The 15619-nt window shown below is 40.5% G+C and overlaps 1 protein-coding gene across 5 annotated transcripts in view; it reads right to left on the bottom strand.

The window, feature by feature from the left end:
• The window catches only part of TMEM241 (transmembrane protein 241), a 53517-nt gene extending 39030 nt beyond the window's left edge, over window positions 1-14487 (bottom strand). The window contains exons 1-5 of one of the 5 annotated variants that reach the window (XM_079302100.1): window positions 14256-14478; window positions 10766-10812; window positions 8964-9041; window positions 4521-4602; window positions 1266-1343 (exon numbers count right to left, since the gene is read on the bottom strand). In XM_079302100.1, coding sequence (XP_079158226.1) covers window positions 1266-1343; window positions 4521-4602; window positions 8964-9041; window positions 10766-10812; window positions 14256-14327 — 357 coding nt within the window. In that variant the 5' untranslated portion in view covers window positions 14328-14478. Of the gene's footprint in view, window positions 1-1265; window positions 1344-4520; window positions 4603-8963; window positions 9042-10765; window positions 10813-14255 lie in introns of all 5 variants that reach the window. The other 4 variants (XM_079302099.1, XM_079302101.1, XM_079302098.1 and 1 more) reach the window with 4 other exon arrangements.
• Window positions 14488-15619: the final 1132 nt, after the last annotated feature.

The following is a 15619-nucleotide window of genomic DNA, read 5'->3' on the forward strand; positions in this document are numbered from 1 at the left end:
CACCACACACACTAAAACTTCAACAAGCAGCATTCAAAATTTGAGCACTGCTTAGCAAATTTTATTTGATAAAGAATAATCAGGATTATTGATCAGCCTATTTCACCCTGATTTATATTTTCAGATTACTTACCAGGAAGTAAACCTAAAACCAGACATGAACTTTATACCTGCTCTTTAAACTTGACTTGAATGACACCAAAACTATGTAACAGAAGTACTTAAATATTGAGTTTTCTTAATTAGGTACTACTTCATACAAATCAGTCTTGATCTAAACTCATTAAATTTTCCCAGTTCTTTGATATGAAATTATTCCTGGGAAGCTTCCAGTTAGACCTGTGTTTGCATTATCCTTGTCTGTAGTGCTTTTGTTTTTAAAAAGAGGAGTTTTAAACTTGTGACATAGAAGAAAAATATGAAACAGTTTGACAGAGAGACTAATCAGAGGACAATGACACAGGGATATGCCATGGTACACACTTCTATGTCCCTTAGGCATAACCTTAGTGATCTCTTCTGTTTGTTAGATGAAGTAAACACTCATTTATCTGTCTTCTACACAGAGAACAGTTATAATGAATGGAAGATGCCTTTCACAGCAAGCCAGAGGCCACTGTAGAAAAAACTTTGTGATAAATGATTTCCCAGTGTTAGCTCACACAGCAACACTGTAATCAGTTAGAAAAATAATTAAAAAAAAAAAAAGTGTAAAAAAAAGGCTCACTATGCAGTTTGTGAGAAAAAACCCCCTAGCTCTTACAAAAGGGTACAGGAGTTATTCTCATGACTTTCATAGGGGCAGAATCTTAGGTATTCAAAACAAATTCAAAAATGCACCATTCCTCCTGCATTTTATGTGATCTATCTGCAATCATAGAATACACAAAACCTATTATACTGATTAGATCTAAGGACATAGTCCTCGTTCCTCCCAGCTAAAACAATGAGCTTTTTATGTGGATCATGAGAGAAAAGGAATATTAATTTTCAAAAGGAAAAAACAAGCAGGGCCAAGCCAGTCTTAAAAATGCAGATCAGGCAGGTGATATGTATTTTCAGTGTTTCATCAACTAAAGGTGAAAAGGAAACATCAGTATAGATACTTGTGAACAGCAAAAACTCTCTCTGGGTCTCATTAATGAGTAGCTATTACAGTGAGTCTAGAAAAGCACATGGCACAAATGCCTGTACTAAGAGAAATTAGGTATCTTGCTCTGGGGCAATTCTACCACAGGAGTTACCTTGATTGATAGATCAATTACCTCTTTCTGCACAAACTTCTGGAAACCACAGGTTATGACTTCTGCTGCATTGTGCACAGTGAGGAACACCGGGATTGGCTGCCATGGGGAGAGAACAAAAAACCCAAATCACCCCAGAGCTGTCACACACATAGCAAGGGGCACTCCTCCTAAAGACACATGCCTGTGGTTTGGGGTTTTGTTTTTGAAGCTGGAAACCCATGCCACATCACCCAAAAGAGACTTAACCCATTCCAATCACTGGCACATGAGCACAGGCATCTTTAAATGCAGACCCTGCTGCAGAGCTGTTTGCTGTATCTCTCTCCTACTGCTGAGTGCTCAGTCAGTTTGTTTGTACTCAGCTACCCCAATGAGGTTTGCTCCAGGTTTATGCCTCTAGTTACCCCACTCTGATCCAGAATCTTCAATTTCCACAGTAAACAGTTCTCATTTATTGTCCCACCTCTCTCTGTTGGTACTAAGAATAAAATGTGACTCCTAGCAACAGAATTGTGGGCAAGACAATTTTAGGTGATTGCTTTCAGTTGCTGCTAGGAAGAGCTGCCCAAAATTAGGATAGAATTGCAATCATTCATACACAAATGATGTTGAAATTATACCCACTGAGATATCTGGACACCATCCCAACATGAAATCATTAAGAAATAAACCCCAATGATAATAATAATGAATCAAACACCCATTGCCCCAGGCAAACCCAACCAGAAATAGTGGTTCATAGTACTTCCTCCAAATCAGATCCATGGTCTCTCAGACAGCTGAAACAGAAGCAATTCTCTGCTCTGATTAAGATAATCTAAAGACTAAGCCATTTTAGGAAGCAGTATTTCCCTCCTCATGTATGGTATTTAAATCATAGTAGCAGAGAATTAATTAATTTCTCAGTGATGTCCAAACTTTTAAGTATCAGGTAATATAAGCAGGAAATATCTCTCATATGTGACTTCACAGATTTTCTGCAATTTTCTTTTCTTTAACATAAAGCCAGATATGCATTGCTCATTAAACATTTGAAGTCATAATTACAACTGGGGTGGATCCACAGCCACAAGAGTTGCACCAAAATAAGAATGAAAATCACAGAAACACAACTGGTATGAGGTTGTTGGACCCAGCTTCACTGGTACTGAATACCAATTCCCAACCCTGTTGCTAGATATCTGAGAACATAACCTCAGAAGTATTTAACATGAAAGTACTCTGAGCTTGACACAGTAATGGGAAATACAAGAAATACCCATAAACAAGTTGACAGCAGAATTTACATTCTTCCCTTTGTGAAAGCCAATATTTTAGGGTTTTCTTTCCTGTCTTCTGCTTTTGGCACTTCCAAATATGTTTTGGAGCCAACAATGGCTCCAGTTTGCCTAGCCCACTTAACCTTCTCCATATGTCTATTGCCTTTGATGCAAGTATTTCTTAAATTTGTGAGTGGGCTTAATGCTCATGAAAATAAAGGTTTACTGTTTGGGCAGCAGGGTGAATAGACTCTGCACTAATCTCCCCTCATGGCTCTGCATACTTTTTTTTAATCATCACAGTCCAGAGCTAAGCAGTCCTCCTCCAGTTCTAGCCCTGAATCCTTGGTCTGGGGAGATTGCCAGCACCTCTGGGAAGAGCCACAAACAGAGATTAAAGCTGTAGTTGTGCCAGTATACAGGAGTGTTGGAAAGTGGGTCCCCTTGGATTTGGTAATAAAAGTACACAGAATTTCTGCTTTAGGAATAAACCCACTTAATTAAAATATGCTGTTGAGCTGTTGAGTTTGGGAGAGTCCAGTTTCATTCTATGTCATAAAATTATTGTACACAAAGTTATTATAAGTAAAGCTTCTACGTAGGATTGCATTTAGCTCCAGTGCAAGGCAGCACATAATAATTATGGCCTAAGACCTCTTGTCCTTTTGTCTTGCCTTGTAAAATGGCCACAGAATTAGATCTCCAAATCCCCATTCATGTACAACAAAAGCCATTAAGAAATGTGAGATGCACCTTAAGAAAGATTTGGGATACAAATCAAAACTCTTCACAGCCCTTCAGCCACTCCAGTGCAGTTCACTGATGAATGACCAGAGCAGGAACAGGAGGTAAATACAGCAACTTTCAGGATGACCAGAAGGTGAGAAGAAATAACAGAGAAGATGAGATTCTTAGCTCCTCCACCACCCAGGTGAGCAAGCAGAAAGGATGCTGCTGCCAAGGCTTTATTGGTGCTTCCAGACAGGGCTTTCCTTAGGGGACTTTGCTTGCCTCACACCAAAGAAGCCCAGTGGAACTTCCTTTGACAAGGAAGCAAGAGGAAGCAAATGTAATCACACAGAGACAGAACTGATCTGGGAGCATGAGGCTTCTGAGCACATGCCTGTGCTTTCCCAAGATCATTTATGTCTGAGATAAGGCCCCCAACCTTGCTTAGGAGAACAGAGACCTCCTGTTCTTTTCTGCTCTTTATCTCTAATGGGATTTTCAAGGGATGACTACAATCAGAATTTGGAAAAAAAGTCCTTTTTGATCCTCCTTAGGGCTGAGGAGGTGACAAGCAAGCTGGCTCTGGGGTTACATTAAGATGCATTGACAGAATGCAGAAGGGAACTAGTGCAGGATCTGAGCTTGCAGACTGCACAACAGCAGCAAAATATTGTTATTTTTTAAAAATAAATGCCACTAATTTATTTTACTTTTTTAAGGAAGGCTATATAATTTAAGCATAAAGCCTTCAAGCTTCGTGGAAGCAGATTTGACATTCTGTAAAATTCTGGTAAATTACTGTGATGCAAATGAATCATAAAATGGAGTAATCTAACCCTTCCCATAATCTCTTCCAAGTTTCTATTTATTTTTTCAAATTCTTCAAAGAATCAAAATTTGTCATTGAAATGGTCTTCATCAGTTTCCTGGAAGGGTTTCCCACAGATCTCACAACCCCATTCCTTCTTTTGTGAAGTTACAGCTACTGATTTCTGCAGCTTCATCCCTACCTGTACAATTCAGACCACTGAGGATCTGTTCAGCAAAACACTGAGTACTCTGTAGAGATGCTGAGTGCTTCAGACTGTCACAGAGATGCTTTTTGATACTAAGTAGGTTTGGACTGCTGCATCACCTCCATTAACATTGGATCTATTATTTAAATCCCTTCTCCCTCCTTCTCCCTCAACCCAGGAACAGTATTACACATCATGTATGAAGGGAATGGTCTTTGTTTACTAAGTAGAGATAATAAAGAACTGATTTCTACTGGTTCATTTCTTACCAATCTGGACAGTGCCCTGGAGCCAGAATAAATAATGCCCACAAAAAGTACTGATGCAGGAAGCCATGACAGGATTTCAGACCTGTGAAAACAATTAAAACCCCATTATTGCACCACATTCTGTTCGGATGCAGAAAGCAACAGTTGCTTGCAAGGAATGTAATAATATGTATAGATTATATTAATTTCAAACATGCATATTAACATCAGTATCTGATTGCTCAGTATTCCTTTCATTTACTAAGGAGTCCAAGTCAGAAATTATTCTTTCTGTCTAATCCAAGAGAGGAACTAACTGTAGATTTTTTGTTTTGTTTTGTTTTACTCTTTCCCTGGCTCCTCTCCCTCCAAAATCGTGGGGGTTTGGTGTTTTTCTCTCCCTTAGAAATTATTCCCATTGGTTTTAAAGGAGAGACATTTCAACTAATTTCCTTGATGTTCTGTGACAGGAAAGAAACCTAACAAATGAAGGCAGAAAATGGCTCACCTGAGCAAACAGCACAAATTTTCACTATGTACAAATACACTTGGCCACCCACACATTCATTTCTCAGCCAGATTTACAAAGAGATTCTTCCTAAAGATCAGATTGTCTCTGTGGGAGCCTATCTCTTGAGATTTCCTAATGATATTCTTTTGACTAAGCCAAACTCCTAGAGGCAATTTGACAACTAATGGAGGAATGAAGTCATCAGATTGATTTGATTAATTTTTTTTTAGCCATGGTTCCTGCAGTAGAGTCAGGTTTCAGTTCTGAGCAGCGGCTTCAGAACTTACACTTTTCCTATTTTTGATCCTGTTACTGAAGGCAAAAAGGGGATCAGGTAGGTGGTAAACTTCAGAGAGAATAATGTAAAATTTTTGGCAAGGGAAGAAACAAATAGTTGTGAGATAAAGGCCTGAATCAAGGCCCTCCCAGGACTGAAGACATGACTGCCCCATTCACTCTTCCCAAGCCTTGAATTAAAGTGGACAAAACATTAGTGGGCAGTGCTGGTTCTCAAAACAAAACCAGAGTGTTTCTGGTTCCTTAGTTTGCATTACACTTCCAATTAATATGTAAGACTTGAAATGCAGTTATAGATAGTGGTACACAACCACCACATTTCATGGGACACAAGAAAACAGATCACTAAATAATGAAATTGGAACAGTATGAATGAAGATAAAACATGCAGAAAGATTTATGTAATCACAGACAAGAGAAAAACCATAAATATCACATTTCCTCTGTTATATAGATATAATTTTCCAAGGTAATCAAAAACCCAGAGTCATAAAAATAATCTTTAGATTCCTTCACTGGTATAAATATTTGCTCTGGGTTTTCTTGACTAGTCACCATAAATTTTCATGAAAATACTGTTTCTTTTGAGGTTATTGACTTCAACTGGAATTTCATCAAGACCAAGATTCAATACTGTCACACCTCATTACCAATGAATTCACATCAGACACCAACAAAAATATCCCCACACTATTGGAACTGCAACAAATTGAAGAAAAGGGGAGGGAGGAAAAGAAAGTGGGTCTGGGAAGATAAAAGCAACACATGATGAAAACCAAATTTTAATTTAGAACATAAAAATATCACTCTTTGATGTTCCCCACCACTAAATTGTAGGAATCCCAAATATGTCCTCATCTCCAATGCAATTCTGCAAAGTGCAGTGGAAAAAAACTTCAGATGCTTTTTCCATGATGTAAGGGTAGAATTTTATGCTGCCAAGTGGGAATTTCAGGACTGGAAAAGAATGCACGGATGTTTGATATAACGTGTCAGCAGCAACAATCTGTCTTGTATGTAATCCAATTAGCAGCTTCTCATGTTGGCAATACAGTGATGTATATGCAAAATAGGAAAAGAACTGATGTGGTTGTTGTAGGGCTAAATCCAAATCCCACAATAGGCAATGGGTAGGTTCCCCCAAACAACACTTAAAGAAAGGCTCTGAGTTGCTGCTCAGCTGTGGAGGAAATGCAGCACTACAAGAAATGCCAAGCAGAGCACATCAGACTTATGTGCCTTATGTGCCTACAAGGGTTAGGCAGAAGCTGGGCAGCAGATTGGAAGCATCATGCAGATGCTGCATGCTCCTCTGTGCTCCACAGAGTCTTTGTTTTGGATAAAAGCTTTGCAGACAGTCAACACTTGCTGTTTAAAGGCAAGGATGGAGAGTCCCTTACAGCATGTCCTGGGAGGAAGCAAACGAAAAGCAGGTTATCCACAAAACCGGAGTGAGATTACTCTAAATAATAGATTTTTATTTGGTCTTTATAATGTGGTTAGTATTCTGGACTTTAGAAAAAGGGCAATGATTTCTATGTAATAAATTAATTCTGCTGAGACACTTTGGGATAACTTTGATGTGGCCCAGAAAGAATATGAGATCAGTCCACGTGACAGAAAAACCGAGACTTTGTGGACATTAAAAAACAAATGGATGACAGTTTATTATTTGAAGCATGACAAGACTGAACACTGGCTATGATATTCCTAAGTATCCTACACAGAGACTCTCCCCTCAAACCAACTGACAAGTTCAGAGACAGATATTTTGTAAGAGGGGATGGAAATGTCCATATCCCAGTGGTAGCATAAAAATCACATTTGCACATTCTGTTTGTTTGTTTGTTTGTTTGCTGGGGAGTTTTTTGGTTGGTAGTGCTTTGGAGGTTTAGAGGGTTTCTATGTTTGGGTTTTCAGGCTGTTTATCATTTTGACTTTGATTTGTTTATTGGTTTTTTTCCTTAATACAGGAGATAAAGGTTACAAATCCACCTCTGCAAGGCTTTAAAGCATGTGCCTAATCTTTATGGAGAAAGGCAGGTTTAAACTCATGCTTAAATAGCTGGATGAATTATAGCCAAAGCATGTAAATTAATTCTGCCTGTTCCATTCAGTCTCTTCTAGAACAGGTATTCTGTATTAACTATGTTAATGAAGAGGTTTCTCAAGAGAGATTTCAACCTCTTTCCCTACAGTGTGCTGACATCTAGTGGCCTCAAGTCTCCAGGGTCAAAATATTAACTAATTTTTCATCCAAGCCTTTCTTAGATAAGAACAACCTCTTCAACATCAGCGAGTAGTTCTTGTCCTCTATTTTCTTTAATGTCTTCCCAGTTTTGAAAAGCTGGGAAATAAAAAGATTCAACTTCTTCAATTTCTTGATTTGAAGCAGAGGTAATCTTTAGTGATGAAAAGCTGAACTATAAAAGGACATTACTGATGGCTGTGTATTTCTAGACTGTTTTGTGAATACAAAATCTGCATAAACAATATAATTTTGATAATAATGTATATTTGTATCAGTAACTGCCAGTAAAGCAAAGTTTGGACCCTAATCCTCCCACTGTCAAAGTCACTGACAGCTTTTACAATATCCTCAATTTATTGCAGCTATAAAATAGGAAACGGAATTCTGTTCTCATTTACAACCTCAGCTATATTTCCGTGGTGATGTAATCACTTGTATGGACATGAAAACAGAACACAGCCTGGTTTTTCTGACATACTCACAGGATTTCATTCCAAGTGAGGAGATTCAACTTTTCAAGCCAACTGTTTGAATCTCAAAGAGAAAGTTCATCAATTGTCACTTGCTAATACAGAATCACTGAGAAAGTTACATCAGAAGGGATGTCTGGTAGTCATTTAGTCCAAACTCTCCCAGCTTCAGAGTCAAGTCACATTACTCAGGTCACTGCCCAGGAAGGTTTTAGTACCTCCTGAGATGAAGATCCAATGATTGCTGTGGGCATACATCTTCTAAATGATATCATTTTGCACAATAAAAAATACGCTGTATTTCATGCTGGAGGATCCACCTGAGCAGAGTACAGCAAGAAGACTCTTCTGAATTGTGATGCCAAACTCAGTTCAAGCAGATGAACTTTGTCTACAAAGCACAATTTAATTTGGAGTTTCATGGTTAACATCATTTAGGAAAATGTGAATGATCCCCACTTATGAGACACAGCTCTCAGAAAAAGGCAGATCACATTTGCAGACTTCACAGCCCTGAGGGTTTTGCAGAAGGTTGTGCAAATGCTCTTAATTAACATGACCAAGGATTTTTTTACAATACTAGGAAACAATCCAGGGAAGAGATATGGATAGATGTTTGGATAAGATCCTTATTGTTTTCACTAAGGGCTTTTTAGTTGTCTTACCAAGGTTAAATCAAATCCAATTTAATTTTATATTAGTAGTTAAATTGAATTTTATATTAGTAGAATTTATATTAGTTTAAGTGTGAGTCATTGAACACCCATTTGACTAAAATGTGAGTTCTCTTCTACATCAGTGAAGCAGAACACCCACACCCTCACACACATTAAACTCTATTTTAGCCTGTTAATAACATCCATGACCAACTTAACTATGTTGTAATCTAGATATGGAAAATAAATATTTGGCAGACACCAATAAAACTGCAGTACCTTGAACACAAGTTTATCTCCACCCATCCCAGCTTCCAGGAGATGTGAAGCAGAAGTCCACCCACCAATGTTTGCCACCTGAAATAGAATGACACTAGGAAATAATATGTGAGGCCTAGGGAATATGTGCATATAATTGGAATAAGTAGCAATTAATGCATACTGATGTCTTTTAGACTTTAAAATAAGTTATCAGTTTTCTCTTTCCTTAAGCTAGTGGTTTTCAGAGAGGTGTTCCACGTTTCTTGGGTGAAAATCCTTGAACACCTAGCACAGACATATTGTATTACAATGTTAAATGACATTAACATCCATAATAGGTATAGAAGTGGGTTTATCTACTATTTCCATTCATTACAATTCATTTAAGAAATTATTTAAAATCTTTCTCATACATACACAAATAAACAAATATTCACTCTGTGCACTACTAGTGCAGTTGGACACTGTCAGAGAAGAGTGGATGTGGTAAATATTCAATGTTACTATTGTAGCTCACTTCACTTTTTTTTGGATGAAGACCATATGAGAGGTTAAAAGCCATGTTTCCCTGACATTTACTGCGGGTTTGACTACACTCTATCCAAGCCAGGGTGAAATCCCATTAACTTCATTGTGAAGAATTTCCTCCTGTCTCAGGTTTTAAGGAACATTAGTTTGTGACAGTTTCAGATGCTTAGGACTACGCAATATAGTCTTAGATTTTATAGGGAATCAAGGACATAGAATGGTAACAGCATGAACTGAAAATCACATTATATCCCCCTTTGCTCATCTGTCATAAGTCTAAATGAAAGTGCATCTGAGCCACTTAAAAAATTTCAAGGAAACGTTACTTTTAAAAGCCAGAATTTATGGAAAAATATTAAGATGTTGAAATACACTTCCAAATAATAGAAAAAGGAAATAACTGTGGTAACACAGATGCCGTAAGGCAGTTGTTTGCCATTGAAATACACTTTTCTGTTGATTTACCACATCTATTTTACACAAATTAGTCAAAACCCTCTCCCCATATGATAAAAGCCTTGTGCAAGAGACAATCTCTGTGTGTGTGCCAGAACTGAAGAAAGCACTGACTGCATATCTAATTGAGCTGAATACATTCAAAGTAAGAGATTTCCAAGGTAATTTTTCCTATAGTTGATTGCAGTCCTGGGACTGCAAGTCAGGCAAAAATGTAAGTCATGCTAAGCAGCAGAAAAGGAAGTAAAGATATCCAGAGTTTGCAGGTCTTAACATCATCTCAAAAATAGGGGAAGTCTTGGCTTTAAGAGGGAAGATTTTCACTAAATGTCTCATCAACTGTACTGGTATGGTATGTATGGACACTTGTTAAAACATTAAATCTCTCATTACATTCATTAAGACAGTGACTTGTGATGCAGAATTACAACCAAGGTTAAGCATGAAAAGAAGCAACATGGTATTTGTGAATGCCTAAAGATGGGTTTAAGGTTGGTTTTCTCTACCACAGCAAAAGAGTGCACCTTAACTACACATTTTCCACATTTTCCTCTCTTCCAAAGAAGAGAGGTTGTACTGTAATTTCTACTTTTCTATGCTGAAGCTTAGGACTTTAAGGAAAAAATTATGGATTCTATATATCCCAATTACATCACCTCCATGATGCTTAAAAATTAACAAAGACACCTTAATGAATGCTTTATTAAGGCTTCATGAAGCATGATCTCTAGGCAGCAAAAGCCAGTAAGGACAAGAGGTAGTAAAGTTAGCTTCAGCATGGAACCGCAAGATGCTAAAGTCATTTTTCAAACAACAATTCTTAAAACCATACTTACCCTTGAAAAAGGGTAGGGTAGGTAAATTGCAGGACAGACAGGACATACTGGAAAACAAATAGCAAATTAATGAACATAAAACACCTACAGTTTATAGTATCAACAAACAATCACAAGCAACAAAACATACACAGAAAATTTTCTTTCTGCTTTGTTTTGGTAGAAAGAACCAAAAAAAAGACTTAGCAATTTCACTTGTGGTGCGTTTCCTTCCTCTTCCTTCATCAGGCTGCACTATGATCTCTAAAATGCTTGATAGGCCTCAATCTTGATGAACAATCTGGGCTAAGTTCCACTTGAGCTTATCAGAAACACTGTCTGCTCTCAGGAACTTAATGTTGCCCAAAGAGCTCCTGCTTTTTAACAAATAGCTTTGAAGACTTCTTTTTCTTCCCTGTAGAACAACATTTTTGTTATTGAACTTCCAATAAAGTTACTGACTTGCATTGAGGCCAGGAAGGAAGATTATTTCATCTAAACCCAGCTCTCATGTGACCCTATAAACAGCAGTCATGAGTGAGACCCTTTGAGCTCTCCCAGACCACAGCAGGATGCAAACAGCAACCTCCCTCTGAGTGGGACAACTCTCAGAGCCAGCAAACTCCTGAGTGTGCTACACTTGGATATCTCTGAAGGACAATGATGGAGCATGGGCTGATACCATCCACTCCTCAAAACTCAACCCTTTGCCCATGAAGAAGATGCAAAGGTACTCAAAGTGAGTACTTCAGTGAATTTGAGGGGAATTTTTCCTGGGTACACCGTGTACATGTTCCTTTAGGTCTGTGTGCGAATGTGGATTTGCTGTAGCAAATTCAGTATGAATATTGCTCTCTTTGATTGTTAAGTGTGTTAGGTTTGCAAGTAAGATAGGCCTGAGAGTCACTGTCATGCCATATTAAATTCTATATGAATCTTTTGTTAAACTGTTTAAATTAAGCTTTTGATTAAGAGCTGCTATGTTTAAGTGCTGTTAAAACCTTTACACTAAACCATTGATCAAATCTGGGGTTTGGCAAGCGGGTCCACTATGAATGCTGTGATTCAGTTTGAGTGCCTTATTCCCTTTTATCCTTACCCTTTCCTCTTCTTACTTCCATGTAGATAACATTAGGTTGATTGATTTCTTGATTTATTAATTTTATTCTGATTATTCTCTGTCTGCTTTGACCATCTAATAACGACATTGTAGATGTAATGATGCAGTAATGTAATAATGATGTAATGATGTAATAATGTAGCACTGATGGCAGTAGAGTGAACCTTGCCATCAAACTTTGTCACGATTTCACTTCAATATAAAATCTGCTTTTGCCCATGCATTTGCTGGTGATTCTCTGAGTGACCTGAAACACCCATTCACAACACTTCCCATGCCAGAACTGCTGGATGCTGCCTCAGGCGCTGTGGAAGGTAACAGACACTAAAGTACATGAGGCATGGAGTGGACACACTGAACAACGGAGAAGGCTGTCATTTGAATTGCACTTTCATTTTCTGAACACAGTCCATACATCACACTGGATGGAAAAGGATTAACAGGAACAAAAAGCCATAAGCACCAGTCAATTAAAATCATATCGTACCAAAGAGGCAATCTTTGGCAGGACCAAGAGCATAAATCTTAACATAATTGTCTCCTTATGATTAATATATCTTACAGACTTAACATTCTACTTACACGTTATTTTGTGTAAAACATTAAGCAGCCCATAAAGCCCATCACAGATGTAATATATGGGGGTAAAAAGCAAAATTTGTGTAATTGTTTTAGTTTGCATGTATGGATGATAGTGTCTCTTCACACTAAATACACATATATGCAAATGTGAGGCATAAATAAAAGTCTTCCAGGTCTAACAACTTCCCATAATGAAGTATATAAATACCACTTCTGAAAGAAGAAGAATGATTGAAGCTTTCTCAGATGAAACAAAGCCTCCTTCCAGGAGCCAGCAGAAGCTGTCAAGGGCAAAAGAAGAAGCTGAAAGCTTGCAGCAGAGAGAAAAGAGTTCTGAGCACCCTGCAAGATCCACTTTTCAGGTTTGTGTGGTGTCACTAAGAAGCTGGCATCAGTATATAGAGACAAAGCATGTTGATTCACAACAGGTCCTTTTACATATACATCTGTCAGAACTGCCATGTGCATTTAAAATCACGACAGTCTTCCTACATGTCTGTACCCCTGCTTGCACTTGTATACCACCTGCAACAACTGAAAGGTCTACATACTGGCTATTTTAAACTTCATTACACTAAAACCTGCATTCAAGATTGAAAATGGAGGCCCTATGTCAATGTTTCTATGACTTCCCCTCAAACACAGTTAAGCAGAATAAACACTCTTCCCAACCCGTGATGCAACCTGGCAGCTCTTTTAGCCCCTTTCTGTTTAACTAATTCCTGCTGCCAGCAGTCTGTCAAATCAAGTGTATTATCTCTCCCTACAGCTTTGCTTCGTGTCTGGACTTCAGTCTACTTCTGGGCATCCTTAATGGCAAATGTATCTCAGAAGAGAAACCGCTGGCAATGCCCAGAAAATATTTGATTTTCACCTCTGAAATGCTACTTTTCTCTATTCCTCCCTCAGAATATTCATACCCTGTATGTTTCACCAATATTTTTCTTTCAGAAATCTGCACCAGAAATAGACATGCTCCTTGGCAAGTAGAATAGCACAGAGCAGTTACTTATCTTCTCCTCCGGGAGTGAACAAACTACTTTCAAACTATGCTCAAATGATACAATTTTATTCACAATGTGGCCCTCTTCAGCCTGCTTCTGCTTAGACACTTCAGCAACACTAATATGAAATTGTCACACAGTGGAAAACAAAATTCTTGTCCTTAATTGTTCGGTTAATTAAGTTGTCAAAGGAACAAAGTTGCCGTGGAAGTTAATATTTGTTTCACAACTTAAATAATACTTTGAATATTTCACTTTTTTTCCCTTGGGCAGTTCATATCGTTGTTCCAGTTAACGGATCTTCTTTTGGGAATGAGTGCAGTTGCCAGACACCCAATAATGAAATGTGTACAGCATCAGCGATACTTTCAGCGCAGCATAACTTCTGGGTCTGTAACACTTCATTCATCGGAATGACATGATGTCAACCTCCTTGCTCTCCTAAACAATACAACAATGGAACTTATCTGCCGTGGAAAGCTAAGATGTCTCACACTGAGCAAAACGAAACCGGCGCCCTATCCGCAGTTTCGGGAGCGCACTGGGATGGGCGGCGGGCTGGAGCGACACGGACTCTTCACTGGTGGGATACTCCTGTCCGGGAAGGGCTGGTCCTCCGGCTCTCCCTGAGCAGGGCAGGGAAAGCAGAGGCCACCATCTCCTTCTCCTCTTTCTCCTGCTCCTGGATCGCTGCACTCCCCTCGCCCCCCGCTCCCGCAGCTGCGGAGCGGCAGCCAGCGCCCCCGCACCTCCCAGCGCCCCGCCCGGCCCGTCCGAGCCCGGGGCTCCCCGCGCCCGCGCCCACCTTGTTGGTGAAGCTGGAGGCCAGGTAGAAAAGGCAGAAGGCGAGCCCGCCCGCCGGCCTCTTCAAATACATGTGTGTGCGCGGAGCGCGGCGCGGCGGGCGGCGGCCATCGGCCCGGCGGGACACGTCGGCTCCGCGGCGCCGCCTCTGCGCGGCCGCTGCTGCCGCCCGGCGGCCGTGCGGGCCCGGCAGGGCAGCGAGACACTGCCCGCTCTCCCCTGCCTCCAGAGACCCGCCTGGAGCGCCCTGTCCGGCAGGACAGCGAGACACTGCCCGCTCTCCCCTGCCTCCAGAGACCCGCCTGGAGCGCCCTGTCCGGCAGGACAGCGAGACACTGCCCGCTCTCCCCTGCCTCCAGAGACCCGCCTGGAGCGCCCTGTCCGGCAGGACAGCGAGCACACTGCCCGCTCTGCTCTGCCTCCAGAGACCCGCCTGGAGCGCCCTGTCCGGCAGGACAGCGAGCACACTGCCCGCTCTGCTCTGCCTCCAGAGACCCGCCTGGAGCGCCCTGTCCGGCAGGGCAGCGAGCACACTGCCCGTTCTCTGCCCTCGAGACCTGCGTCCGGCTCCTTGGTGCTCGGCACGGCAAAGACCTGCTGAAGCGAGTCCAGAGGAGGATGCAAAGATCATCACAGAGCTGGAGCGTCTCTCCTGTGAAGATAGGCTGGGAGAGTTCGGGATGTTCAGCCCGCAGAGACACCTTACACCAGCCTTTTAGTACCTAAGGGGACCGGCAAGAGACCTGCAAAGGGACTTTTTAGATGGGCATGAAGTGGTAGGGGGAATAGCTTTAAGCTATTAACAGAGGCTGGATTTAGACTAGATGCATGGAAGGTATTTTTTACAGTGCAGGTGGTGAGATGCTGGAACAGGAGGTGAGCACATCATTCCTAGAAGTGTTCAAGGACCGGCTGAATGGGGCTCAGAGCAACCTGATCTAGCTGAAGAGGTTTAGCAGGATGTTCTGCCCTGGAATGTGGTAAAGCAACTTGGACAAGGCCCTATTTGCAAGGCTATCAGTCCAGTGGTGGACTGAGGACATCAAGCTAGTTTTGATGTTGAATTATGATAACACCAGTCTAACACATCAACTCCAAATTAACATCTTGACAGTGAGGTAAAGATTTGGCAGACAAACTGCTAAGCTGACCTGGAGATATGTGACCGCCACTCAGTCACTTTACACTGTAAAAGTCCACTCCATTTTCATATGGTTAGGTTCTTCTAACATATCCCTTCTTGGAGTGTGTGTGAAGATTCCTTCTTTTGGTGGGGACACCCCTCAAAGTTAGTCCTTAAGGTTGAGTAAGTGAAAGAGATTTTGCCCATGGTCCTTGATATGGGTGAGCAACATCAATATCTGC

The sequence above is a fragment of the Erithacus rubecula genome (genome assembly GCF_903797595.1).
Source record: "Erithacus rubecula genome assembly, chromosome: 3".
NCBI classification, from domain to species: domain Eukaryota; kingdom Metazoa; phylum Chordata; class Aves; order Passeriformes; family Muscicapidae; genus Erithacus; species Erithacus rubecula.